The sequence below is a fragment of the Myiozetetes cayanensis genome, unplaced genomic scaffold, assembly GCF_022539395.1.
Source record: "Myiozetetes cayanensis isolate MyiCay16 unplaced genomic scaffold, myiCay2020 scf20-37, whole genome shotgun sequence".
Taxonomy (NCBI): Eukaryota; Metazoa; Chordata; class Aves; order Passeriformes; family Tyrannidae; genus Myiozetetes; species Myiozetetes cayanensis.
This window is the reverse complement of record NW_026087412.1, coordinates 3,734,378-3,759,753: the sequence shown is the minus strand read 5'-3', so window position 1 is coordinate 3,759,753 and position 25,376 is coordinate 3,734,378. Positions and strand designations below refer to the sequence as shown.

General features: G+C 45.9%; 1 protein-coding gene across 1 annotated transcript; it reads right to left on the bottom strand.

The window, feature by feature from the left end:
- Positions 1–10,966: 10,966 nt before the first annotated feature.
- Positions 10,967–22,693, bottom strand: LOC126641314 (cytochrome P450 3A9-like). The gene is made up of 13 exons (XM_050317847.1): positions 22,531–22,693; positions 19,777–19,870; positions 19,166–19,218; positions 17,989–18,088; positions 17,274–17,387; positions 16,914–17,002; positions 15,726–15,874; positions 14,695–14,822; positions 13,942–14,026; positions 13,444–13,604; positions 12,783–13,009; positions 11,799–11,961; positions 10,967–11,595 (listed from the first exon to the last, which is right to left on the bottom strand). The coding sequence occupies exons 1-13, from the start codon at positions 22,599–22,601 to the stop codon at positions 11,497–11,499; spliced, it is 1,533 nt and encodes a 510-aa protein (XP_050173804.1). The 5' UTR covers positions 22,602–22,693; the 3' UTR covers positions 10,967–11,496.
- Positions 22,694–25,376: the final 2,683 nt, after the last annotated feature.

Below are 25,376 nucleotides of genomic sequence, written 5' to 3'. Positions count from 1 at the left end.
CAAGGAACAGTAGCACAAGACAGTCTTTCATGCCTTCTTCTTCCAGCTTTTCTTCTTTGCTTTGTGCTTCCACACCCAGACTTTCCTTGCTCTGCTGTGATCTCCTCACCTCTGAGCATCTTCCTTGTGCCTTTGATTTAATAACAGACCACAAGAAGAGCTTTAGAGGTTTTGGGGAGGATGTTCACATTCACCATTTTAGGGGAAGGACTAAGGAAAGGTCGTTCATGTAGAAGACAGTGAAATGTGTTGTGAAATGGATACAACGCCCTGAGAATGAAACTCCATTAAGAGACAGGAAAATTCCAACCTCCCCAGCAAACTCTGACAGCGTTTGGACGTGTTCTGGTTTGCAGAGCATCCAGAACTTACTGTTTGTAAATTGGGCTCTTAACTGAACCAGGTGCTGAACAAGTGCTTTCCACAGGTCACCGAGTCCAACTTTATTCTAAATAGCTCCAGCCCCAGGCCAAATTCACTCCTGAAATAAATGGACTCATCTCTCCCTTACAAAGCCACGTGCCCTGGCATGGTGCATCTCCTGCAGTAGCCTGAGGCATCAGGAACCACACAGCAGGCTGGTTCCTCCGGCAGCTCTCCTGCGGGCACTGCGGCCACGCGCCGGCCCCATGCGGGGTTACTGCCTTTCTGCTCCAGTTACTGCCTCAGTTTGAGAGAGCCTGCAGTGGCAACGTGGTACTCGTGCTAAGGAGAGGGGAAAGGACATGGGAAGCTGCCCTGGTTTAGCTGGGATAGAGTTAGTTTTCCTCCTAGTAGCTGGTACAGTGCTGTGCTTTGGGTTCAGGATGAGGATAACGTTGATGACGCGCTGATGGCTTGGTTGTGGCTGAGCAGAGTTTGCCCAAAGTCAAGGACTTTTCAGCACCTCATGCTCTGCCAGTGACAAGGTGCACAAAAAGTGGGAGAGAGAATGGCCAGGAGAGCTGACCCAAACTGGCCAATTTGTCACCAGTCGCTGCTCAGGGACGGTCAATGGTTCTTCTTGCTGCACAAAGGAAAAAAAAATGAAACATCAAAATGAAGTTGTTACTTCCTTCTTGCCGTGATAAAGGGGTGACTGGGGGTGTTCATTTTCTCAGTGCCCCTTCTGAAGTGCTAGACTCACATCCAGGCTGTCAGATCCAAACACGCCATGGGAAAAAGGGTAGGAAAGATAACAAAACATCTGTGTATAAGGCCTGAAATGGGCTTTTATAATCTTCTGCTTCCTATCCAAGCACCAAACTTCAAGGCACTCAAACTTCAACTGGGCAGGCCCCTAAACTATCAGGCAGTAATTTCCTCCTGCTGAGGATGGAAGAGGGGGACAGACTGACCCAGCCTCACCTGGGCTCTACACCCCACCCATGGGCCTATAGCCCATTTAAGCTCAGCCTGGGTCCCCAGTCCTCTCCTGAGCTCAGCAGGTCTCCAGTGGCAGCACAGCCATGCCTGACCATGGACCCTCGTCATCCACCCAAGGAATGTGGCCTGGTAAGGCTTTGCTTAAGGATTAACCCAGTGGGTTGTGACTCGTGCTAAGTGTGAGCTTGTTGCAAGGGCTGCAGAGGGGCTGACTGTCCAGGGAGGGGTGGGGACAGCTCTGCCCCTTCCATCTATGCCCCTGCCCAGCCACAACCCCTGTCTGAGCACCTGCCCTGTGGTTGGGATAAGCTTTTCTCAGCTGCACAGGCTTTGTACAGAACTGTGACTACATCAAAAGCTCCATTCCTTCAGGAGCTGATGCTTTTGGATGTGAACAAGTGTGGGACCCTGGTGCCCCCAGGCAGGGACACAGGAAGCAGTGTATTTCCCTTCTTGCTCACAGAGATTCATCCTTTCCTATTTACTTCTGAACATTTTTCATTAGCATGTTCTTATGATGCTTTAGGGCTGGAAACATCAGGAATATAAATCAGAGCTTGTCATTCACGGGCATCACGTTTATTTTACATTAATATATGCTTTCTGTTAAAATATCACAGATTCAGTTGTGAATCTTGGCTGTTACCTGAAGCTTATTGAGATCTTTTCCCTTCCCTTATATTTATGCACATGAAATGCTGTGTTTGATGATGAAGTGGTTTCTGACTGAAGGGATCAGGATGTTTAGGAAGTCACAGACTCCACGGCCTCTGTGCTCTGACTTAGCAATTTTGTTGCCTCTGTTCCCCTGGGTGTTACCTCTTTTCTTGCTGGTGAAGGTAGTGAGGGAGCACGGAAAGCATCTTCTCTATTTCCCTTTACTGGCTAATACAAGACTGCATCTCGCCCAGAGGGGAGTCCAGTATTGCCCTTAGACTGAAAATACAGGGAATAAAAAAAATAATATAAAAGGTATCTGTAGTTCTGGAAAGATTTGAGGATTTCTCTGGGGAGACTGAGAGGGGGGAGTCCTCCCCTGCCACCGCCAGCATCGGTCAGCTGTGAAATGCTTCTGAGAGAAGGCACAGAGAGGGACAGTTCTTGTTATCCTGGGCTGTCTGGTAGGAATCAGGAGGGAGGTGTGTACCAAATGATATTTTTCAGCTGTGAGCCTCCAGCTGCATGACATTTCCAATTATCCAAGCACATACATATGGATGTGCAGACCCCACTGCACTCACGGGCTCTGCTGAGACGGAGCCCTCCTGGCTCTGCTGCCACCCCGCCCCACAGATGGGCACGGGCAGCTCGCAAAGCCTGATGGAAAGGAGAGCAAAACTTTGTCCTTGAGATCTCCATTCACTGTCAGGACACTCAGCAGCGTTCTGGAGTGTGGTGCAAAGCCTGGATGAGAGCAGAGGCGCTTATTTCCTACAGAGTTTTTCCTCCCCCAATGCTTCAGCTCAGGTCCATGGGCAATTAACTGAATCCCAGGCAGACAGGTTTGGGCATCCTGCAGGATCAGTGATGGGTTTCCTGCAGGGTATGAGCGAGGATGCTCTTGTTTCTCTGAAGGGTTATTAATGACTGGGATTATCTGTCAGCTGCAGTAAAAGCTGTTATATCCACACAGCTTCCATGAGTCAGATCCCAGACAGCCAACACAGGCTGCAGTTGGAGAGCACAGAGGTGAGGCAGTGACCCATCCTACTGATCAACACTTGTTGGCAACAGGAAGTTGGAGGAGGAGGTTTAAAGGATGCTCTTCTCTCAAAATTTCGGGTTTAGGTGCAGGATCTGGGCTTTATAAACTTTACAAGAAGAGCTGCTGATTGGATATGAAAAATAGATTGGATATTTTTTTCTGTAAGCTCCATTTATACTCATTAGAGTGCTACAAGTAATAATACCAGGAAATAGATTTGCAGGCAGAAGTATGATTTTTAACTTAAGGGTGTTCATTTAATTTCAGCTCTTGTCTCCTAGATGTGCCTCCTCCTAATGCTCTAAATAGCTCTTCTGCCTCTTTGATGTTTACACCCTTCAAATGCATAAAGACAGTTCTCTACAATTCCTCATTTTGCCAAGCAATACATACTTAGTGCTTTTCATCTCTCTCCATAAATCAATCCCTTTCCTCCAACAGGAGCTGGAATAGGATTTTTTCCCTTATTAGATTTGTACTGAGAATTTCTTTTCAGAAACAGATAAATGATACAAGGTTTTTTTTCATGACAAAGCATCCTATCATATATTATTAGCAAACACTTCCACAGTAGAACAGGAATAAAAATAGAAAGTGGGCTATAAAAAAAGCACGTATAGCAGGATAGCATCTAATCTCGCAGTATGGTGCTAAAAGTGGAGCATTTCCTTCACATTTCTTTGCAGATCTTCAAGGAAAGATCCAGGAGGCCTCAGAAACGCTTAGCATCTCTTACTTAAGGTTTTCGTTAAATTCCGTGTGATCCTTGGCACCGAGTTAACGAATTTTCTCCTTATTCAAAAAGCCCACCCACTGCTTGTGGTGTGCTTGAAGCTTCAGATCCTTTCTGCAGGCTCAGCTGCTGCTCCCTGCCTTGCTGTCCCTCTTCCCAGCACCTCCACATTGCTTGTGCCCAACCTCTTCCACAAAACTTGAGTCAAGAAACTCCCTGAGTTATAAACTATCTCCCAGACCCACTTATCCCAAAGTCAGATTTTTTTATATACTGATTTTCAGTGGGAGCCATCAAACATGAACTGCTGGGGGCTCTCACCTGGCAGGCCAGGTTAAACAGGTACATAACGGGCAATTTAAGATTGCTTGGGATTCACACCTCTGACTCAGGTGGCAGCTGTTCTTCAAAGGCTCAGGTCAGGTGAGATTTCCTAGGGAAACAAGTCCCCCTCAGGTTTCCTGTATCTCTGAAAGCAATCTTGGTTGAAGTCCAGCAAACCCTACAAAAATGTATTTTAAATGAAATTACAAATGAAAGATGAATACTCAGATGGACAATTTCAGCAGGTATCTGTCAGGAAAATCTCAAGGCTTTGGGAATCAGGCTGCCCTGGCATGGAGGCACTTGAGGGGTCACACTTGTGCTCGTGTTCAGCCAAGAGCCTGATGTTCTCTTTGAGCTGTGAATATGAGCAGTGAGGAAAGGAGAGGTTGATCAATGGGTTTGTTTTCTTTCCTTGAGGCTTCAGGGGTGAACTGGAGAACAGGAACATTCCCCTGGGGCTGAACAGCCCAGCAGGGCTGGCTCTGGCTCTCAAACTCCACCTGGGACCTGCTGCAGAGACGGCCAGGAACAACAAGGTTTGAACCCTAAACATTTTGGTGATTATATAATAAATGTGGCAAATAATAAGCTGGGCAGCTGTGGCATATATTTAGGGAGGGAGCCTGGAGGGAGCTTCTATCTTCTTACCATGGAGCAGGTGCTGCAAAGGAAACCAATATCTGAAACTTTTAGCAAAATTCCAAAGATCTTCTCTGGAGCTGCTGCCAGCAAGCAGAGAGAAGGCAGAAAGCCCAACACAAAGCCAACATGTTTTTTTAATACACAAATCAGACCTGTGCCAGAAGTTGTTGTGCTCTGGGTTTTGTGACTGTGCAATTTAATTTCTTATTGTTCTCGCTGTCCTTAGAGCCAGGTCAGCCCAGCAGTGGGTCCAGCCACTTCCCTGGGGCAGCTGCTTCTTGGACACCGTGGCAGATCTCTGTGTTTTGAAGTTCTCTGTTTTTGTTGAAGAAACTTCATTGCTGCCACCTTGGGGCCTGCCAGGTCCCTGGGAAGATTTATGCTCTGGCTTTTTCTTTTTTTTTTTTTTTTTGAAGTTTGCCTTTTGCTACTTTAAAACAGCTTCTGAGGATGTTTGACTCTTGGTGGTGGCTACAACGCTATAAATGTATTAGGTTGGAAAAGACCTCTAAGGTTGAGTCAGATCATCGAGTCCAACCACTAACCCAGCACTGCCAAGCCCACCACTGAACCATGGCCCCAGGTGCCACTTCTACACATTTTTTGAACACTTCCAGGGATGGTGACTCCACCACTGCCCTGAGCAGCCTGTCCTGATGCTTGACAGCCCTTTCCATGAAGACATTTTCCTTAATATTCAATCTAAACCTCCTCTGGTGCAACTTGAGGCTTCTTTCTCTTAACCTATCACTTGTTACCTGGGAGTAGGAACATCACTGTGGTCCCTCTCAGCCAACCAAAATTTGAAAGGTCAACTTTTTTAAACTCAGAAGCCAGTGTTTCAAGAATGCATAATACTCTTTTGACCCATATTAATTGTCTTTCCTGATTCGTGCTCAGATGTCCCTGGCCCTCCATGGGGAGCCTGAGAACTGCTCAGTTCTGCTATTGCTACTGAAAACAGATTTCTGTAACTGCTCATGTTGTTGTTGCATGTAAGTTTAGCACAGTGAGGCACTGGGGGTGAGAAGATTTCCTTAATTCAGGTTGTGCATTAGTGAAGAATTCTGTCTATGTAAGTCACACAAAAAAAAACCCTGAAGATGGCAGTAGTTTTGGTATTTAAGTGATGCTGGTAAATATCAGTTGTGTACCTTGGTGGTGCAGAGCAGGTAAATGCTCAGTGCCATGGTCTAGACCCTAAGTTATCACCTCAGACACTCCCAGCTGGGTATCAGACCTGGCTTTGGAGAGTCTGTTCAAAGACAAAGATACCCTTCTGTGCTTTGGGTGTGTATATATGCACACAAATATAAATATATATGTACACACGACTGCTAAGTCTGCAACAGCCAAAGCTGTCTGTTTGCTGCACATTCTGTTTCTTAGGGCAACATTTAGCCTGTGAACTCCCTGAAGACAAGACCGACTTGCTGAATATTTCCAACTTGCCTAACCCTCCTGGGCTTTCATTTCCCGACTGGCTTTTAATGTAATGTAAAGATTAGAAATTATATCTTCCATTAAAACTTTATTAGGCAGCTCTTCCACTTAAGAGAGCGGCTTCACTTACTCCCAGCCAAATGAATTCCAGTCAGCGAGAGCTAAGCATGAAAATGCAGGAGGGGGAAGGAGAAAGCCACTTGCAGTCTTGAAAAGATGAGAGAAAATAAGAGTGGTGGGTTCAGTGGACTGTCTGAGACACACATAGCTCAGTCCAGAGCCCTGGGCCAGAGCTCCATGGGAGCTGTAATCACAGCTCGTGGGTGCAACAGCCAGCGTGGCAAACACTTCCCTTCTTGGCAAGGGGAATCTGCGAGCGAGTTTCCCCCACTTCTGCATCCTGCAGGTTTCTACTGGAGTCTGTTATAATTACTGGGAGCATCAGACATCTGCTGCTCCCATGGGTGTCGCTAAGGCTACTGGTGGGCTGATTGATGTGTGGTTACCACCGGAGAGCAGCCTGAGTGGCAGCAGCTGACCTTCTTAGGAGCATCTGGATCGCTCCTCACCTTCCCTCTGGCTTTCACTGTGACCTTTGGATACAGATTGATCCCAGATTAGTGCTTGTTAACAATAAATACCCTAAAATTAGGATACAAGTAGACAAGTTCTGAAAAGGTTAGACAAGCTCAGGGCAAGTTAGTGCAAGACTCTGCTCACCACGCTGGTGGTTGGTCTGTGTGGTCTATCTTCCAAATGTATTTTCCATTCTTATTACCTGCAATTCCAGAACAAAACCAGCTGGACAGCCCCAGGATGAGGGTACTGTGGTGTGGCACCTGTGCCTCCTCAGCTGGGCTGCACAAAGCCAGGGGATGGACTGTAATTCATTTTCCTGGGCACTCCACACTCCTGTGTGGATGGAATTAGTATTTTGTCAAGTGAAGATGGGTGAAAGCATCCAGCTGTGCTGGACTGGCTTCAGTTCATAAGTGGCAGGCAAGGTTTTTCATTTTCCCTTGAACAGTTATACTGTCCTCCCCACTTCATTTGCAGACTTCTGGCTGCATAAGTACATCAGAGTGGGCTTATGCATTATATCTGTAAATGATATGAAAGCTGGAGGTTGTAGCTGTAGGAACAAGGTACATTTGTATCCAGCCCATAGAGAACATCACTGATCATCAGTTCTGAAATGGTTAATTAAAAACTTCGTTCCCAATCATCAAAGGTATTTTGAGCATCTTTGCAACATCTTCAAGTGTTCAGGAACACAAGAAAAAAAAACCTCTGAGGGGAAAATTAACTGTGTCAGGGGCGATATAAAGCTACATCAGTACCTCTAAAGTGCCCCAGCAATACAAGAAAATTGAAGTAATGAACAGAAATGCCCAGTTAGAGATTGTTCCATATTTTATGTTAATCATTAGGTTAGAGCTGAAATTAGCTTTAATTGATATTAGGAGTTGAAAAAAATGAATCCTCTGGAGGATGAGTCTCTTTAACCTTTAATGATGCAGTAAATAAAATATCCTGTCAACATTTGTGCGATAGTAAGGGTTTTCAAAATTCCATATCTGTGTGGTGAGCGATTCAATCTGCCTAATTCTCTCCATTACAGCAGATAAAAGTGATGTCGGTGCATAAATTCAGCTGCAGGTTTTCCATGTTTCCAAGCTATCTGGTAATTCCCCACGCTGGCTTGTTATTTCTAACAGGGAGATGAAGAGAGGAAGGAGGGAGTGAGATCAATCCCAGCTCTGTGTGCTGGCTTTGCCACTTGTGCACCTTGACTTGCAGGCTCCTGATGCTGGAGCAGTGACAGAGAAACTGTGCCTCAGTAGAGGTAAAAGGAGCAATGCTGCCTATTCTTCTTTTCAGGTGAAATATGCCTGGAAATGTTTCATTTTTCACTTTAAAGGCACGGCAGAATTGCAAAAGACTTCAATGCTTTAGGGACACTTAATTTGGTAATAGTCAGACCATTCTTCTCTCTGTCAGGGCTCAGCCTGGTGTTGAAACACCTCATAACTGACTTGGTGAAGCACAAGAAATATTCCCCCACCGTAAGCAGGAAGCCTGTTTTTCATAAAATCCATTTGATCATTGCAATCAACTACATCATGTAGGCAAGTTACTGTAGCGGTGGTGGTGACTCTGCTGTGGTTCACTGGGAAACAGAAAACAAATCTCCCCGCTTTAAAACCAGCTTTTGTCTTCCATCAGGAGGGATGCAACAACAGTTCTCATCCCATGGGATATAGATCTCCTTTGGAAAGTTCCCAGTAGGCTTTTCAGTGTTAAGGGGAATGTATTTCTGCATACTCACAGAAGCTCTTGAGTGATGCTGGTGTTCCACCAGGTGTGAGTTTGTTACCCTGCACAGTGATGTGAAAATAACTTCTCGGGTGGGACTTGGTTGTACAGTCTTTGAGAAAACCATGTGCTTTAAAATGCTGGTGAAACATCTATTTTCTTCGTTCTTTTTTCATTCTTACTTGGAACTTGGGAGAGGATTCGGGTGAGGAGGTAAAATAGAAGTGTCCCCACAATTAACTTCTGCCTTATACTCTGTTTTCTTTCCTCTGATGAGACCCAGCTATTTTGGACAATACAGTGTCCCAGACCTGCCAAGGATGTGTTGAAACAGTGGTCAAGCACTGGAACTGCCTGCCCAGGGCAGTGGTGCTTCAAAAGGATGTGTTACTTGTGGCCATGGTTTACCTGGTTTAGTGGTGAACATGGTGGTGCTGGATTAATGGTAGATTTGATGGTCTTGGAAGCCCTTTCCAACTAAAGATTCTATGAATCAGCCAGGAATGTGGATGCAGTAAATTTGTTCTGTCAGCAAAAAACCACTCAAAAGTCATGTTAAGCAGTGCTGGGTCTCATTTAAAGAGGAAACAGCCAAACCAGCAAAAACAAACCTGATGAATGCCCAGCTCCCAGGACCAGCAGACTCTTGGCCAAGTCATTTCTGAGGGGTGGCCGGCAAAGCAGTGGAAAGTGCTGGGAATGATGGAGGCAGCCCTTACAAGCAAAGTAATTTTATGGAGTTGAGACACAGAGGATCCAATTTTCTTCTAGAAGACTCATTACCATGATTTTGTTACACATTATTTATGGGCTGTTATGATAGTCCTGGCAGGTCATAATTGGCTGAAGCCGGAAAATTAGTCACATTTTTCACATTTGGAAGAATGATCTGTACAGTTACACTAATGACTTCATTCCCGGAGATGCCACACGCTGGGCAGGGACTGCCTGGCTCGGGGTGTGGCTGGATTAACCCTTCCTGGTTCTGAGCACCCTGCAAAGGCTCCTGGTTTTGCTCATGAGACACCAAAACGACTTGACTTGACTTCAGAGCAGCTGTTTGGTGTGTAAGTGCCTTTCTGCTTCTGTGATGGCCTCCCCTTTCTTTCCCTTTGCTCAAATCTGAGTTAGTTTTGCATAGTTCTATTCTTCTACAGGGAAAATACCTTTTTTTAAAACTAAATTGTCTGTACAGGGGTATTGCATTCTCCCCATCAAAACCACTGCAGCATCACAGCAGTCAGGCAAGCCCAGCTCTTCCACTGATGGTTTTAAGCCCTGGTAAGAGATGGGCAACAGATTAAAGTGAGGAAGGGCCTCATTGGCAACACTCCCAACTGCCTTGCTGTGTACACAGCACAACCCAAACAGTCTATCACAGATGATGAATCAGAAGGGAGCACTATAATTGCTTTATCTGCCTTTTGGGACAGCACAAGCTGCTTACTCTTGAATTAGAGCCTGCTGAATGTTGCTGTATCTTCCAGAAAAGTGGACAGCTTTGATTTGGGGATTTCTAGTGATCAGGAATCCACTTCCCTGTTGGCTATCTGCTCCCAAATCCTTTAATCACCATTGTTAAAGAATGGACCTGAATTCCTGAATAAATTTGTACTATGTGGCATTGTAGCATTTGGGTCATGTTGCAGTTTTGTCTGACAGACTAAAGAGAAAAGCATGTGGCCACAGGAGAAAATTATAGACCATGATGCAGCAAATAATACCTTGGACTGAAGAATCCCAGGAGAAAGTTAAGGGTTTTCATTTGGTTTGCAGCTCTTGTGAAAACCTTCCCTGTTTTACTGGAGTCTGCCTTAGTTTGTAGGCACCAGGACCAGCACAATACCCTGGCGTGAACTGGTGTGTGAAATTCAAATCTGGGAGAAACTCCCAGCTGCTTTTTGATGTTCCCTGTTCATATGGTCAGGGATGGCATAAACCCTTTGGTCAGGGCACCCTCTGACAGCAGGACCAGCCCATAGGGCCCAAACCATAGAGTGCTCTGAAACAGTTCAAGGCTGGAGCAGCTCACAGCAACCTAAAACCCCACTATGAGCAATGTCTAAAACCATCCACAGCTCTGGGAGGCAAGGCTCAGCTGCAGGTTGTGTCCAGACTGTTTCTCCAGGAGCAATGGCCTTCCTGCAGTGCTGTCCCCACCTCCTGTGAGCTGCTCCTCTCTGTAATCCATCCTCTGTCACTCCAGCACGGAAAAGGGCTGGCCGGTGCTGAACTGAAGGCAACCTCTTAATCAAACTAAGAGGTGGGAGTTAAAGTGTTTGTAAAATACCATACAAATGGGAGGGTTTGATCGCTTTAAATGAAGGATCTGATTCATTAAATTAAGTGGAAAGCAATGTACATGGCTAATTTCAAGGGTTGAGGCTGAATGCGGTTTTTAAATAGGAAGTGATCAGCCCGCTATACACAACACAGAGCAGCTCTCAAACATTTTTAATGACAGTATTTGTACACACTTTAGTTTAATTAACACATGGCACAAGAGGGGTTTGGTAACTAGGATGTAGTCTCACACCAGTTGTCTCAATTATAACACGTGAAATTTCAAGCATCGATACACCCCGAAGAACGGCGCCCGTCCCTGCCCGGCAGGCTCTGGCGGCTCGAATTTCCATCACACCTTGTTTTTCTTGGAATGCGACAGTAATTCCTTCTCTCCAGATGGAGAAGTCCCCTTAGAAGTGGATGCACAGCTTCTCATTTGGATTTATTTCTTGTTTTCTGCAATCAGAATTAAGGGGGCTGTGTATTGTCACTGCCCAGTGATCCACGTTACATTTCTGACAGCTATGTTTATTAGTAAATATGTAGTAATTGCTTCCAGAATTAACTAGAGCTGCTCTTGTGTGTCTGAACGTGTGGAGAGATTTCCTGTGATGTGTGATCCCTCTGTTAGCACAGTATTCACTGGTTGCTGGGGGACTGTGGCAGGCACAGCTGGGTTTTACTTCCCTGCGGGCGCAGTGTTGGTCCGGGGAACCAACTTCAGAATAATCGGCTTCTCTGGTATTAAGAGCCCCTTTGAACTCAGCTTGATCGGGATCTGCAACAATAAGAGGAAAAACACACTTGGAGATAGACAAATTAAATGAGTAGGGATTAAAGGAAAGAAACTTGGCCACGGTTTAGGCACAAACTGGGTCCGTAGTGCCTGGAAGTGCAAAGCGCCTGGTGTTGGCACCCGTGGTGAGAAACTCAGCACCCACCTCTTCACCTGAGAGCATCAAACCATAATGGGCTCCTCACCTGAGTTTCTTTGCAGGTCTGGAAGGTGAAATGTTGCAACAGGGAGACGATGGCAACTTTCAGAGTGAGGAGAGCAAACCGCATCCCGATGCAGTTCCTGGGACCAGCCCCGAAGGGCAGGTACGTGTAGGGGTCCATGGACTCTTTGTTTTCCTTACTGAACCTGGATAATGACACGGGTTGGGAAAAGAAATGAAGGCAGCGAAAACCGAAACTTACATATGTTATTTATCCAGAGAACTCTCACTGGTGCCTTGCAGAGATTTGTTTGGGTTTTTTTCCCCAAGGTGTCTCAGGATACCCCAGCAATCGAGTGCTGTGTCAGAGCCCTCCTCCAGGGCAGGGTGGGATCCCACTTGAGGGTTTGGTTTTAATTCTGTCCATCTAGATTGCTAGAAGTTGGAAGCAAGGTGAAAATCTAGGCAACATGCTGTCCCAAGGTGACTGATACTTCCTATCTGTTGTATTTAGTGAGAGAGAAACAGGTTGTTTTGTTTAGGAGCAGCCTATGGCTTCAGTATTACTGGGAATGGGATAGATACCATCTACAAAAATAACCAGCTAGGAAAGGTTATCACTTCCTTGGAAACAAGGAGGGAAGGCAATTCTGGAAAGATCAACTCTGGCAAATTTAGTAGAAGCCTGTGTGAAGGGAACATGTTCAGCAATGAGGATTATATAGAGGATGGCCAGCAGTTACAAAAACTTACCATCTACCCCTTCTCAGCAAGCCTAAAAACTGGGTACAAGATCCTGTGATCAGTGTTATTGTCTCAATAGGATTGTTATTTGAAACCCTGCTTTAAGTGCAAAGCTCATTTTCTTCTTAAAACGACATTCCCATGAGCCTGCAATTTCTTATCCATAATGTTTGTAAAAAGATAGGAAGCACACTGTTAGGAAGCTAATCAGAGATTAATGCTTAATTACTAAGTGAGGAAAAAGCAGCATGATATTTCTTCCCTGTTATTATGCTTTTTGTACCTTTCTGGCCTGAACTCTTCTGGGTTTGGCCAGTACTCGGGGTTGCGGTGCAGGACATAGGGTGGGATCATCACAATAGTTCCTTTGGGAATGGTCACTCCATTTATTTCTACATCTTTCTTGCAGTTCCTCTCAAGCCGCCCTCCAAGGGGATACATCCGAAGGGTTTCACTCAGTGTCATGTCAAGATATTCCAGTTTCATTACTGCATCGTATGTGAGAGGAGCCTGTAGGATGACAGGACCAGGTATGTCGGCGTGAGAATTGGATTGTCCTAAAATAACCGTGGAGACCAGAGTGTCCTCAGCCCCCACTGCCCCAAGTGCTGATGAAACAAGGTAGGATAAAAACATGCAAGATAGAAGCTGAGTAATTGGTTTCGTGTTTTGCCTTCCTGAGTTATGGAAATGCCTGGAAATCCACATCCACTTGTTCATGGGTGCAGAGGATGGCAAATGGGTTTGTGCAGCGGGGTGGCTGGAAGGTTTCAGCTGCCAAAGGAAAATCATTGTAGGGCTGAGTTGTCTCAGTGTGTGTCTCTTGGAGCTCTTGGGAAAGCCACGGGGAGGGCGTTTAAGAGATAAAGATTTCTCGTTGTCCTGACTGAACCAGGAGGGCAGCAGGGGCAGAGGGTGCTCACCATCACTCAGCATCCCCTCACCTTGTTGGGTAAAGCTGCGTCGATCTCCTGCACCAGCTTTTGCTGCACATCGGGGTGCATGGCCAGCTCGTAGGCCAGGTAACCAAGGGTGTTGCTGGTGGGCTCGTACCCAGCAAATATGAAGATGAATGCCTGGGCCAGGATCTCTGTATCTGTCAGGGCTGGGAGGAGAGAGGACATAGGACATGAGCAGAACTGGTGTTGGTTGATGGTCTCAGCAAAGACCAGGTTGCTGTGCTCAACAGGTGGGGTTGAGGCAGGTTTGTTGCAGTTGTTTTCTGTAACATGTTTGTAGCTACTCTGTCTGACTGGAAAAAGTAATTTGACAGAGGAAACAGATGATTTCCTGAGCATCAATGATTGATGCTGAAGTCCTACTCCCTGGCCAAGGATCTTAGCCCTGGTGCTTGCTGGTCAGTGGAGGTGGTGGTGACCTGAACAGCTCCCCATATTCTCCTCACTCCCACAGCCCCTGTTCCCATAATGAGTATTTGTTACCTTTATATGAGTGATTTGCTTCCTTGTTCTCGTGGTTGGCTGAGTGCTGGGATTCGATCATCAGCTGCAGAAAATCTACCCTGCCCTGAGAGGGAAAGCAGGAGAGTTTCTTTGGTGACAGGTTCCTTGGAAGGTCCAGATAAGCAAATTTCATAGCCTGAGCACAATTTTTGAGCTACAAGTGTCCCCAAAATGCACATGACTTCCTTATTGAAGAACATAACACTTGTTTTTTAATTTGGAAACCTGTCTGTCCTTTTTGTTGAGCCATTGGCTGGGAGAACAGTGTCTTGAATGAATTTTGGGACAGGGACCCAAACTTTAAAATGGAGAATTTTGCCAGGAAGCAGCTGCAGTTTTTTAAAAGCTAGAGGAGAAGTTGCAATCCTAAAAGTGGTTTTGCTGTTTATGTGCTGATTCTTCTGTGCTCCCTCATCCTCTGCCTAATCTTCTTCAGGGAGTCTCTTACTCTGATTCATTACAAGTTCTGCAGGCTAAACCTTAGTCCAGTTCTGCTGAGCCTTTATCTGGATTTAGCTTCAGATCACAGATGTACAAAGTCCACCTGACTCTCTGCCAGGACTGGTCAGGTCGGGCTTTTCTGACAGTATTAAAATCAAGTATTTACACTTGAGTAAATTCAGGGTTTTGTTGTGTCATTGTACTTTGGCTTTACCTTTGATATCATCACCATAATTATATTTCACTCCAGTGTACTTTGTCACAATTGCTATCAAATTCACACTCCCTTACCTTGTGAGCCTCCTTTTCACGTTCCTTCTTAATTTTGGCAATGGATCTCATGAAAAAATCTACAGCATCAGCGGGGAAGAAGCTGAAATTCATCTTGGCCAAGAGAGGAGTAATAAATGGGAATACAACTGAAAAACAAATGAAGAACTCAATTGCACATTGTAAACAAACTGCATCTCCCATCAGATAGCTGTGGATGTCACTGAGGAAGTAATGATGCTTCTGAGAAATTCTTTCCTTTTTTAATTTCTTTACCTGAGGAAAGCCTGGACTTTGCCCTTTTTTTCCTCTTTCTCGTTCCCTTGGGATAGTTTTAGATGCAACCCTCTCCCAGACTTGTCAAATGGGCACAACTAAGCTGGGTATAATTCCTTTAAGAGATGACCAAGGCATATTCCACCTCCTATTTCTATGGCACTGCTTTCCAAGGACAGGTTACTTCCATACATTGTACAGTACTACAGCAGGAATGTGGCTCAGAAGAGAAATATTGAAAATTCTGAACTCCTTTTTCAGGCTGAGCTGTCCACTGCCCTGCTGTGCTCACACAAACATTTTCAAGTCCCCCTCAGAGCATTCCCTTCATCATAGAGTCTTGAGCTTTTGTACATATTCCTAAAATCTACAGCACCAGAGTCTCCTCTGTGCACAGATCTCAACTTTCCCTGGGCTTTGGCAAGATATCTAACTTTGATTTAAGGTCCATTGCTGCTAATCTATAGCACTGGAGGAAATTGCATCTAATTACAGTCCTCACTCAGCACTCTCTTCCAGAAAGTGCATTTCAGACAGCACCACTCTCCTCAAGCCTCTCTGGCTTTTCAACACTTACTTCCCAACACTTCTTTGGATATTGCTGGGATGTTCAAGTGTTTCTTGCACTGTGGATGCCAAAGGTGGAGGAAGCTTTCACCCATCTCCTTGCCAGAGTTTTAGCATGAAGCTAATAATGAGGAAATGATGAGACAAGGCCCAGTAGGACTTGCATCCTGGCAAGGGAGGTTATCCAAGCATAAGTTGGAGTCACTTACATGACAAGATGAAGATTGGGTCAAAAAAGTCAAACTTGACCAGTTTCTTCATCTCTCCAACAAAGGGGTCTTTGGGGTTGTTCATGGAGTCAATGTTCACACCAAAGGAAGTGCTGGTGACAACATCCATGCTGTAGCTTCCAAAGATGCTGAGGAAAGGTGGAAGAGATGGACTGTGGTTAAATATTTGGACTAAGAGAATGTATTTTTTTCCTAATGCCTATGTGACAGTCAAACATAAATTCTCATAAGACCTCCTGCCCTAGTTTTGAAAAGAAAATTGGATGGTAAGAAAAGAAAAATTGAAAAGAAAATTCAGTGGTGACTGAAAAACACAGTGAAAGGGGTAGATTTTTAGAGAGCTTTGGTTTCAAACCTGCATAGGTTTTGAAGTCAGACAGCTTTTCCCAGGATTTTGAAACAGCATGGAGCTGCAGGAATGGGTTAGTGGAAGGACAGCATGTGGCTCTCGAGCATGTTGGCTTCTTGGGGAGGGGAGGCAACACCCCTTGCTTCAAACATGCCCTGAAAATGGTCTTGTTCAACCCAGCACAGCCCTATAATGTTACAAACTGTCCAGCCCCTCTCCTTTATGGTTTTTTTCTTTAGGGGAGAGCTCTGCTGGTGTGTGACTACTGGTGTGCAGCTGCCCCTTCTGCATTTGTGCTTTGAAATTGAGGATGAAATAGAGGGTTTTGTTCCAGAGTCCATACAGAGGGTGCACATGAGGACAACACACTTGGGGCCACTCTGCAGCCTCGCTCCACCCAGCAGTGGGGCACATGATGGACAGTGCTGTGTGTTGGACAGAGGGGTCAGCAACCCCAGTGTCCTGTGGTATAAGAAGCTGGTGCACAGAGATCCTGAGTATATGCAGGAAAAACTGGGTTTTCCTGGCAGGTTTGGAGCATCTTGGATCTGTGGATTCACAAAGCCGTGCTAGAACATTTTCCTCCCCATCTAATTCCCTCGGGAAGAATTCTCTCAGGACCTCCACCTCTAGGAAGTTTTGCTAAGATCCCAGTTTAAATTTTGCCTTTCAAGTTTCCAGCCAGGCTTCCAGCAGGCCCCATCCCTCATTTCAGAGCTGTGGCTGACCCAGGGAGGGATCTGCGTTGCTGGTAACGAATGAACCGCAGCACTTGCTAACAAGGTTTGCTCTGCCTGCTGCTCCTGGCAGCTACTTACTCCTTCACAGACAGTGAGCTGTCCTTTTTCAATTGATTCTCAATATTTTTCACCAAAACTTCCCCATAGTGCTTCATTATAGGGAACATCTGTAACACAAACCAGGTATGGTCACTTCAGTACAGTACATTTTACTCCTTTTAGACAGGCTCATGAAGACTACAAGGAGTTTCATGAATATTTACAAATAAGATCTCTCTGCTAAGGTTTTATTTTAAGACTTTTCTGTTTCAAATTAGGCATAAATTAAACAGTTGCCAGGCTCTGACTGAAGAAATCAGGCCCCTGTGACAATCTCAGCCTGAAAACGCTGCCTACTGGCTTTCTGATTTAGTCTGTACCTGCTCCTCTGTGTTTTACCTCTTTTAGTTTCCCACTGGTGAAGGTTGGAGAGAGCACAGTACGAAGTCTTTTCCACTGTTCATCTTCAGCTAATGAGATAGCGTTGCTCAGCACCCCTGCTAGATCCACACGCTAGACAGGGAAAAAGACAAGGTGTTAACCTCGGAAAAGAGAGCAGCTTCCTTGCAAGGATGGGAATGTGGCATGTAAGTCCTTGCCCAGGCTATTTCATACTGCTGGCAGCAGGCTATGGCCTGACAAACAGCCTCTCTCAAGGCACACGTACTTAAATAATCCCCTTTCCGCCAGCAAACCAGCTGTGAGATGCCATTTCCAGCCCCAGAACAAGTAACCCCCCAAGCTCAACACCTGCACATCTGCCTGTGCCCACACCTCACTGTGTCACAACCCTGCATCCCACTGCTTCCTAGCTGGTGGCATGTGTGCTAGCTGGACCCTTACAGGTTCCTGCATGCTCACACAGACTCAGATTTATCCATATATAGATGTGTGTGTGTGTGAGAGAACAGAATTTGTCTGATTCTCGGCTCCCTCTGCCAGCCCGGGTGTGCAGTCCCAGGCTGTAAGGCAGGGGAACAGTGACATACAGTGGTCGTGCACAGCAATCCCTGTAGTGCAGCCACTCCTCCCCAAAGGACGCTTCTTGGCATCCTGGCCCCTCCTGCAGGTTGTTTTCTGGACTCGGTGGTACCTCACGACGCTCTGCTCTTACCCTCCGGTTGGTAAAGGTGGAGTAACAGTCTTTCACCAGCACAGATTTAATGATCTGGGGGTCTGTGACACCCAGCACAGGTTGCCTGCCATCGTAAATCCTGGTGGGGGGAGAAGAGGAGGCAGATAAATAACCCCAGATGGTTGAAGTGCAAGGTTTGGCCGATGCCCGTAAAACAACATGTTAAACAAATGCTCCTCCATCACCAGCCTTGCTGTTTAAGCACATAAATGTAGAAAGTAGAGATGGAAAAGAACTCCCAGACCTTCTCCCATCTGGTTTTGTAAATGATAAAGGGGGCTAAACACCTTCCAAATTCACTGGGAAATGAGCAGGGCTCAGTAGCTCAAAGGACCAGATACTAAATGAAGCAAGTGTCTCCACTCTCTCCCCTGACTCTCCGTGTTTTTCCAGGCACTTAAACACATTACAGTATTAGAAGGAAACTTGTTCGACCCCTTTCAGGCTCTTGAGTTGGGTGTCTGGAGACTTGGGCTGACAGCACTGAAACATCCTTGGAGATGAAACTCAATCCTTGTTTTTGTCTTTTAAGCTGCCAGTTCAGAATGCTTTCCTGGAACAGATGTAGATTAAGGAGATTTATGAGCTTTTCCCACTTATGTAAAGATACGTTTTCCAGACTCCATTTTTTTTTAAAGCTGCTATAGGGACCAATGGATGCATCATAGAGGATATACAAGCTTGTAGCCCAAGTTATAACAGCAGTGATAAAAGCTGTTAGAGATGTCTAGAGCAGAACAACCATAACTGCAGTAGCTCCCACGGCAGCAGGTTTGGATCAGCAGCACAAGGAAGTCTTTGGATCAGCTTCTTCACTCAGTCTTGGGAGCCACTCACATTCCTCTGCTGTTGGTAAACCAGAGGAACCCAACCTCCCAGTTTCAAATTGCTGCTTAAGTAAATAGTTCTGCTGCTGATTTTGTTAGGAACAGGGAAGGGCCTTTTGTTACCAGGTTTAAGCTGGTATCGGTCAAAGCAATGTCTGTGAGGTGTGACAGTGACACAGCCCTGCATCGTCAGCCTTCAGTGTCAGCCACCACCAGCACCTGTCATTGCTGTGCTCACCCTGCTGGGACTGTCAGGGCTGCAGGGAGAGAAAAGAGAGCTCTTCTAATTAATTGTTTTCTCCCCTTTGAGATCAGTGGTTCTTACTCACCCCCAGATTTTCCCGTATTTCTTGAAGCAGCTACTGTCAAAATCCAAGAAGCCCTGTGGAAAGCAATTTAAAAAATATTCATAGAATCATAGAATATCCTGAGTTGGAAGGGACCCACAAGAGTCATCAAAGCCCAACTCCTGGCACTGCACAGGGCAGCCTCAAAAATCCCACCATGTGCCTGAGAGCATTGGCCAAACATTTGAACTCTGGCCGAACTGGTGCTGAATTATCTCAGAGCAGATGCAGTGGAGAGGACAATTTTGGAGATGGTGGGCTGGGAGGAACAGCTGTAAACTGATGTTCAGAGCTACCTTCTGAGTTCTCCTCCCCAAAACATCGTGGACAGCATGAATGTACCCTGTGCTTGTGAATGAGCTGTTTGCCAGGGCACTGGCAAAGCCCAGCTGTAAATCAGCCACCCAGGAGGGCTCCTCTGGGTCTACCCCGTGGTCTGTGCTGCTGAGCCTTATCCCACACACTGCACAACCCATGTGTTGCAGTGGAGCTTGGCATTTGGAGATAGCTTATCATCCCCGTGTATCTGCTCAGCTCCAGCTGTACGAGCAAAGGCAGATATCTGTGGAGCCAGGAAGGCTCCAGCCACTCACTTTGCGATATTCCAGGCACGTCCCAAAGAAAGGCAGAGGTCTTGGCCCAGGAATACCCAACTTCTTGAACAAACCAAATGGCCAGGTCCCATATCTGTGGGACAGAAAAGACAAGGGTGTTACATCACTGTGGAATTGGGGCTGTGAGTTCTCTTAGACCTGGAGACTGCAGCAACATCCCTTTGGAGATGAAGTGGAGGAAGTTGACGCAGGAGCTGGAAAAAGTGGCCCAAATGAAAATTGCCCTGTAAAAACTACTTAATGAACACAGAAAGGCTCACTGCTGCCACACAGAGCTTCAGAGGGATCGCTTTGATGTGAAAGCAGCTGTCTCCATAGGTGCTCCAGAGGAAACAGTACCTTGAAGCCTTTAGCAAAAGCCCAAAGAGGAGCTCATTGCCAACCAAAGGAGAGGCAGAAGAGAGAGCTGGGAGAAGGAACACCAACCAGGCTTACACATTTTTACTGAAGAGAAATCAAAGCAGTGCCAGAAGTGATGTCCCAAACAGGGCTTTTGTCAAACTGTACTTTAATTTTATTTATTGCTCCCTTAGTCCAGCGGTAGCTCAGTGGAAGTCTTGTCTTGATGGTTTTCTCTTTAGATTTTATTGACAGCTTTGCAGATTTCTTTCCTCTGAAGCACCCTTTTTTGGCAGCTCTAAAGTTATTACTTCTACCTCAGGGCTTTCTGTTTCTCAACAAGAGGCTGCAGCCCTTTGAAGCTCATGTTTGGCTGTGTTGAAAGAGCACCTCAAAATATTTGGTTTTAGTTAGTAGCTGCAGCTTCCCAAGTGAGCAGTTCATTGCAGAAGGGTTGTAAAATGGCAAAGGTTTGGCAGGGGATATTTTCAGAGGTCCTCTTTGGGCCAGGAGGCAGCAGCTGCTCAGCCAGGATCTTGGGGATGCTTATCTGGAAAACCAGAGTCCAGGCTGAGACTTAGTGAGGGGTTTCTCCTTGCAATTAGTAATACTTTTCTAAATTTTTGGGGACCCCAAATGAGACCCCAGACCCTGCACAGGTTCTGCCACAGCACAGAAGCAGATCCCATCTTATGGCCTAAACAGGGCAGGTGAAAAACAGGGAACTGGGCGGTTTCAGGTGCAGAAAGATTTCACAGATCTCAGTTTGTCAATGTTTAATCTCTTCTGTCAAAGGTTAATTCAGTACTAGATATCAAATGTTTGTGAATTCTTGTTTTTAATAGGCTAGCCAGGGCTGTGGGAGGACCAGGAAATGTCAGGTTGGACTGGTTACAAAACCCAGAAATACTGTAGGAGCATAGGCTAGGCTTAATCCACTTGAAACACAGCCAGGAAAACACAGTCTAAAATATAGGGAAAAAAGTCTAACACAACTAAAATATGTCAGGGTTTTCTGCAGGCTGAGAAGGACCATTCAGTGTGAAGCCAGGGAATAATCATTATTTCTTCCTACCATCTATGTGAACCAGAAATGTCTGAGATTCCCTCATGTGTGAACTGGAACAGTATTGCCTCAGATGGATAAGAAGCATCTAAACAACCTCCCTGTGCCAAGGCAGTGAAATTTCTATTTTAAATATCAGAGCATAAAGATCTGGGTTTGGTCCCTTTTGTCACCACAGAATTACAAGGGTCTGTGGGCTGTGGAAGTCTGGTAACCAGCAATCTTAGATGACCAAAAAGTTACTGAAATAGGAGGGTTTGGGTCAATAATGAGGATGGCTTTTTTTGGTTTGGTTGGTTTGGTACTGGATTTTGGGTTTTTTTAAGAGTCTGCCCCAAACAGGCTTTTGAGTGATCCAAATCCCAGGAAAAGGACTGAAAAATATGGCTAAAACTTACAGAGCTGCTTTGGCTGGAGCATTGCCAGGGCAGACAAATGGGCTGTGCTCGTGTGCACCACATTAATCGTTAAGGTTTATGGTTAGCAACACGCTGTCCCTGCCTCAGGGCTTGTCAATACTACCCAGTTTGTCAGCTCAGCCTTGTTGGCTGCCAGCAGAGATGCTGTGTCCCAGCACAGGGGGTTCAGCCAACAGTGCTGAATGGCATCAGCAAAGCCAAGGAGAGAATTTTTTTCACCAGCACAGCTCCCCTTGGGTACATTTCTGCCTGTGGGAGTTTGTCTGAAAAGCCAGGAGCAGGTGTCTGACCTTGCTCTGGGCTTCACTTCTTCCCCCAGCAAGGGTGGGCTGTGAGGATGGATGTGGGATGCTGTCCCTGCAGGTGTTAGGCAAATCAAATTCCTGGAAAGGTTCCCTCCAGATCCAGGTGCCCGTGAGTGGAGCATCTTACCTGGGCACTGTAGGATGCAGGAGGAGTAAGAACTGACTCTATGAATATTCTTTTTCTGGTCTGCTGCTCTCCACCTGTGCAGCAGGGTCATCTTCTGCTGACTCTCCTCCACAGCAGCCTCAGCCAGGGAGGCACAGCTGTATGTCTTTGGAAAATAACCTAAGGGATCATAATCCTGCCTGAAGCCAGCACCCTGCTGGTAACCAATACCTGGCACCATCATTATTCAATTATTCCTTTGATGTTTAGCAGCAAGATCATAGCTGGGTGAGAATACTCCAAACCTTGGAGCAAGATCACACATCTGTACAGTCTATTTAGAACTCCTCTGCTACTTCCCAGAGCCTGGCTAGATGCTGGAAAACTGGAAATCACACCTACTGTTTGCTCTCCAGCAGATTAGCTGCGCGGAAGCAAATGATGGCAAGAAGAGGAAAAAGGCAGGAGCAAAGAATCAATAAAGAATATTTTACTCACACTAGCAGGAGGGCTACAAAAAGAAGCACAAGGGCCCATGTCTCTGTAGAGAAGGTGGGAAGAAGGTTCATTTCAGTTCTTCTCTGACTGGCTTTGAGTTCTGCCCTGACGTGTTTGTCCCACGTCTGTGGGAAATAGGAGTGCTTGGCACTGTGCAATCATTTTTATCCAATCATATGATTTAGGGGCCCTCCTTCTGTCATAAAGGAGGAGGAGTGGAAGGCAAAGGTAGCCAAGTATGCTAATCTGAAAAACACGATTCGTGTGAGTGACAAGTGCCTGGCTGAACTGTCCAAGGTTCAAATTATTTCATGCATATGTTGCCAAGAATTTCAGCTGGTTTCTCTTCTGTGAGTAATAACTGACTTCTTATTGACTAATGCTCCTGGGCTCCTCCACCAAGCTAAATAAAGCCAAGTTACAATGAAAAGGTAAATCCCAAAGCAGGTGTCAGAGTTGGTTTACAAAAGGGAAAGAGAAGTGAAAAGGTTATTCACACATTGTATGACAAGATCTTTTCTGGTAGATGAATTAACTTTGACAGAATTTAAGGTTTTTGTTTAAAATATCTCTTTCTCTTGCGAGGAGCAAGCGCTGCCTGCAGTGGTCAGAAGCAGCTTCCAACTAAGGCAGGAATTTGTCCCCTGTAAAGGCTGTAGAAGTGCCCCTTGTTTGCTGGCACCTGGCCAGGTGTTTTGTAAGAGAAATACTGTCACTCCACAACTGTAAGCAGTTAAAGTACCACCCTTTCCAAAATGCCAGCTCATGGATTGAAACCAACACCCACCTTTCTGCAGCAGCTGGAAAAAAAGGCACAAGTAAAGCAAAACCACAGATTTTGTAAAGGCTTTCCAGGTGTGGAAAGTAAGTGTCCTAGAGGTATGGATGTGCTAAGAGATCATGACGGTGAAGAATACTGGGCTATTGGGGTGGTGTTTGTTAGTGGGGGGATCATGTTAGAGCAGGAGGCTCCATGGTTTGCACAGATGTGCACTGCAGCCTTTTTAGGTCCTCATTTAGATTTGTTCAGAACTCAAAAACGAGCAATTCCCTGTGGACAGGCAGAACTGCTGCCTTCAGCAGGGAGTCTACTGTCTGCATTGGGTGCAAATAACTGGTGTTATAACACTATGTGGCCTGTCAAAAGCCCTGTTTCTCCGAGGATGTTGCTGTGATTGATGCTGAGGTGACTGATCAATGGATCTCTGTCCATGTGGTGATATCAGACATTCCAAGAGTCATCAGCTTGCCTTAGCTCAGCAGCACTTGTATCTCATTCCACCTTTGCCCAGCCTTTGCTCTTACCTTCAGAGACAGCTCAGTTGCAGGTTATTTTATAATAAACACAGTCTGCTTTGGTTTGGCATGAACAGACAAGTTCATGACACTGCTCTCCAAGCCTGGGTTGGGTTCTACCATTTTTGATTCAGAGATGTTGCAAGAGCATGTGATTAAATAGGGGCTTTCCCATTCAGGAACGAGTCACAGCAGTGATTGCTTCTCCAGAGTTCCTCTTTGCACATTTTGACGTAGCCTTGAAATCCAAATGTTCCCAGCTCACTGTGTTGTGAAATAGGGTAGTACAGTTTATTCAGGAAATAGGATTGCTGCAGGGCTCTCCATCCTCAGTAAAAATAACCCTCAATCCTTGTCCTCTTTGGATCTTTTATAAGGGTAATTATAGTCTCTGGAAAAACTTGTATAAAAAACCAGATAGGTGCAAAGTCTTGCTGTGGTTTTGCATTGTAACCTGACGATCTCTCAAATGGACTGTGCCTACTGACTTCAAACAAACAACAAAACCCCATCATCCCCTTGAGACAGCCAATGGATAAACAAAAAAAAACCCTCATGTGATTAATCCATGCCAGAGGAAAGTCAATGACCCAGGAACAAATGACCGATTTTCACATAAAAGTCCAGCTCAGGGCTAGTTTGTGCACAAATGTGCCCCATATTAAAACAGTGCCCCTAAACTGCTCGAGGGTGCAAGAAGCCAGTCAGGAGGTCCTGTTTGAGAGGTGGCCTGGGTACCTTCAGAGGGGAGCCAGGGAAGGCTGGTCCTCCTGTCCTCCCTCTTTGGGAGAGAGGAGAAACATCCACTGTTTGCATCATCTTCAGGCAAGGCTGAGCCCCCTCTCACAAGAATGGTGGGAAGGAGGAGAACCTCACAGCCAAGACCCAGTCTGACTTCTCCCTTCCCAGCCAAAGTCTCTGCCCACCTGGGTGCTGTTGCACTGAGCTGGCATGATTATCTCTTCACCCTATGAAAGTCCTTTAGATGCATCTTATTCCTTACCACCACGAGCTTTTAGGCCCATCCTCTGCCTCTCCGGTACATTTTGAAGTTTGCTACATTCCCATCGTGGTTTAGGTGATCCCACCGGCCCAGCTTTTTTGGGCCAGAGGCACAGTGCTCAAGGGTGTGAGAAGGTCCAAGCCCAGATGGAGCTGCAGTGATAGCTGTGGTCACACCTTGCTGGTGGCACATCTAATCTCAGTGCTGTGTGACGATGTCACGCACAACACGCAGTGCCCGGTGGACACACAGCGCTGACCTTCCTCACTTGGGCTGCTGCCACTGTGCTTCCAGGACAGTCACAGGCTGAGGGGGAGAGGTGTGAAAAGCCAAAGTTTGCAGCAGATTCAGAAGAGAACTGAAGCTCCTTTTCCATTTCTAATGCCCCTAAGAAGCTCAGATTAATGGATTAATGGCTTTCAGGAAAGCAAAATAACAACATGTTGTTATTTGCAGCGTAATGAGGGCAGTGCTGCTAATCCAGGTTGTGAACAAGGTGTGATGAGCAGGGAGGATTTCTGTGTAATTATAACTGGGGGCTGGGCAG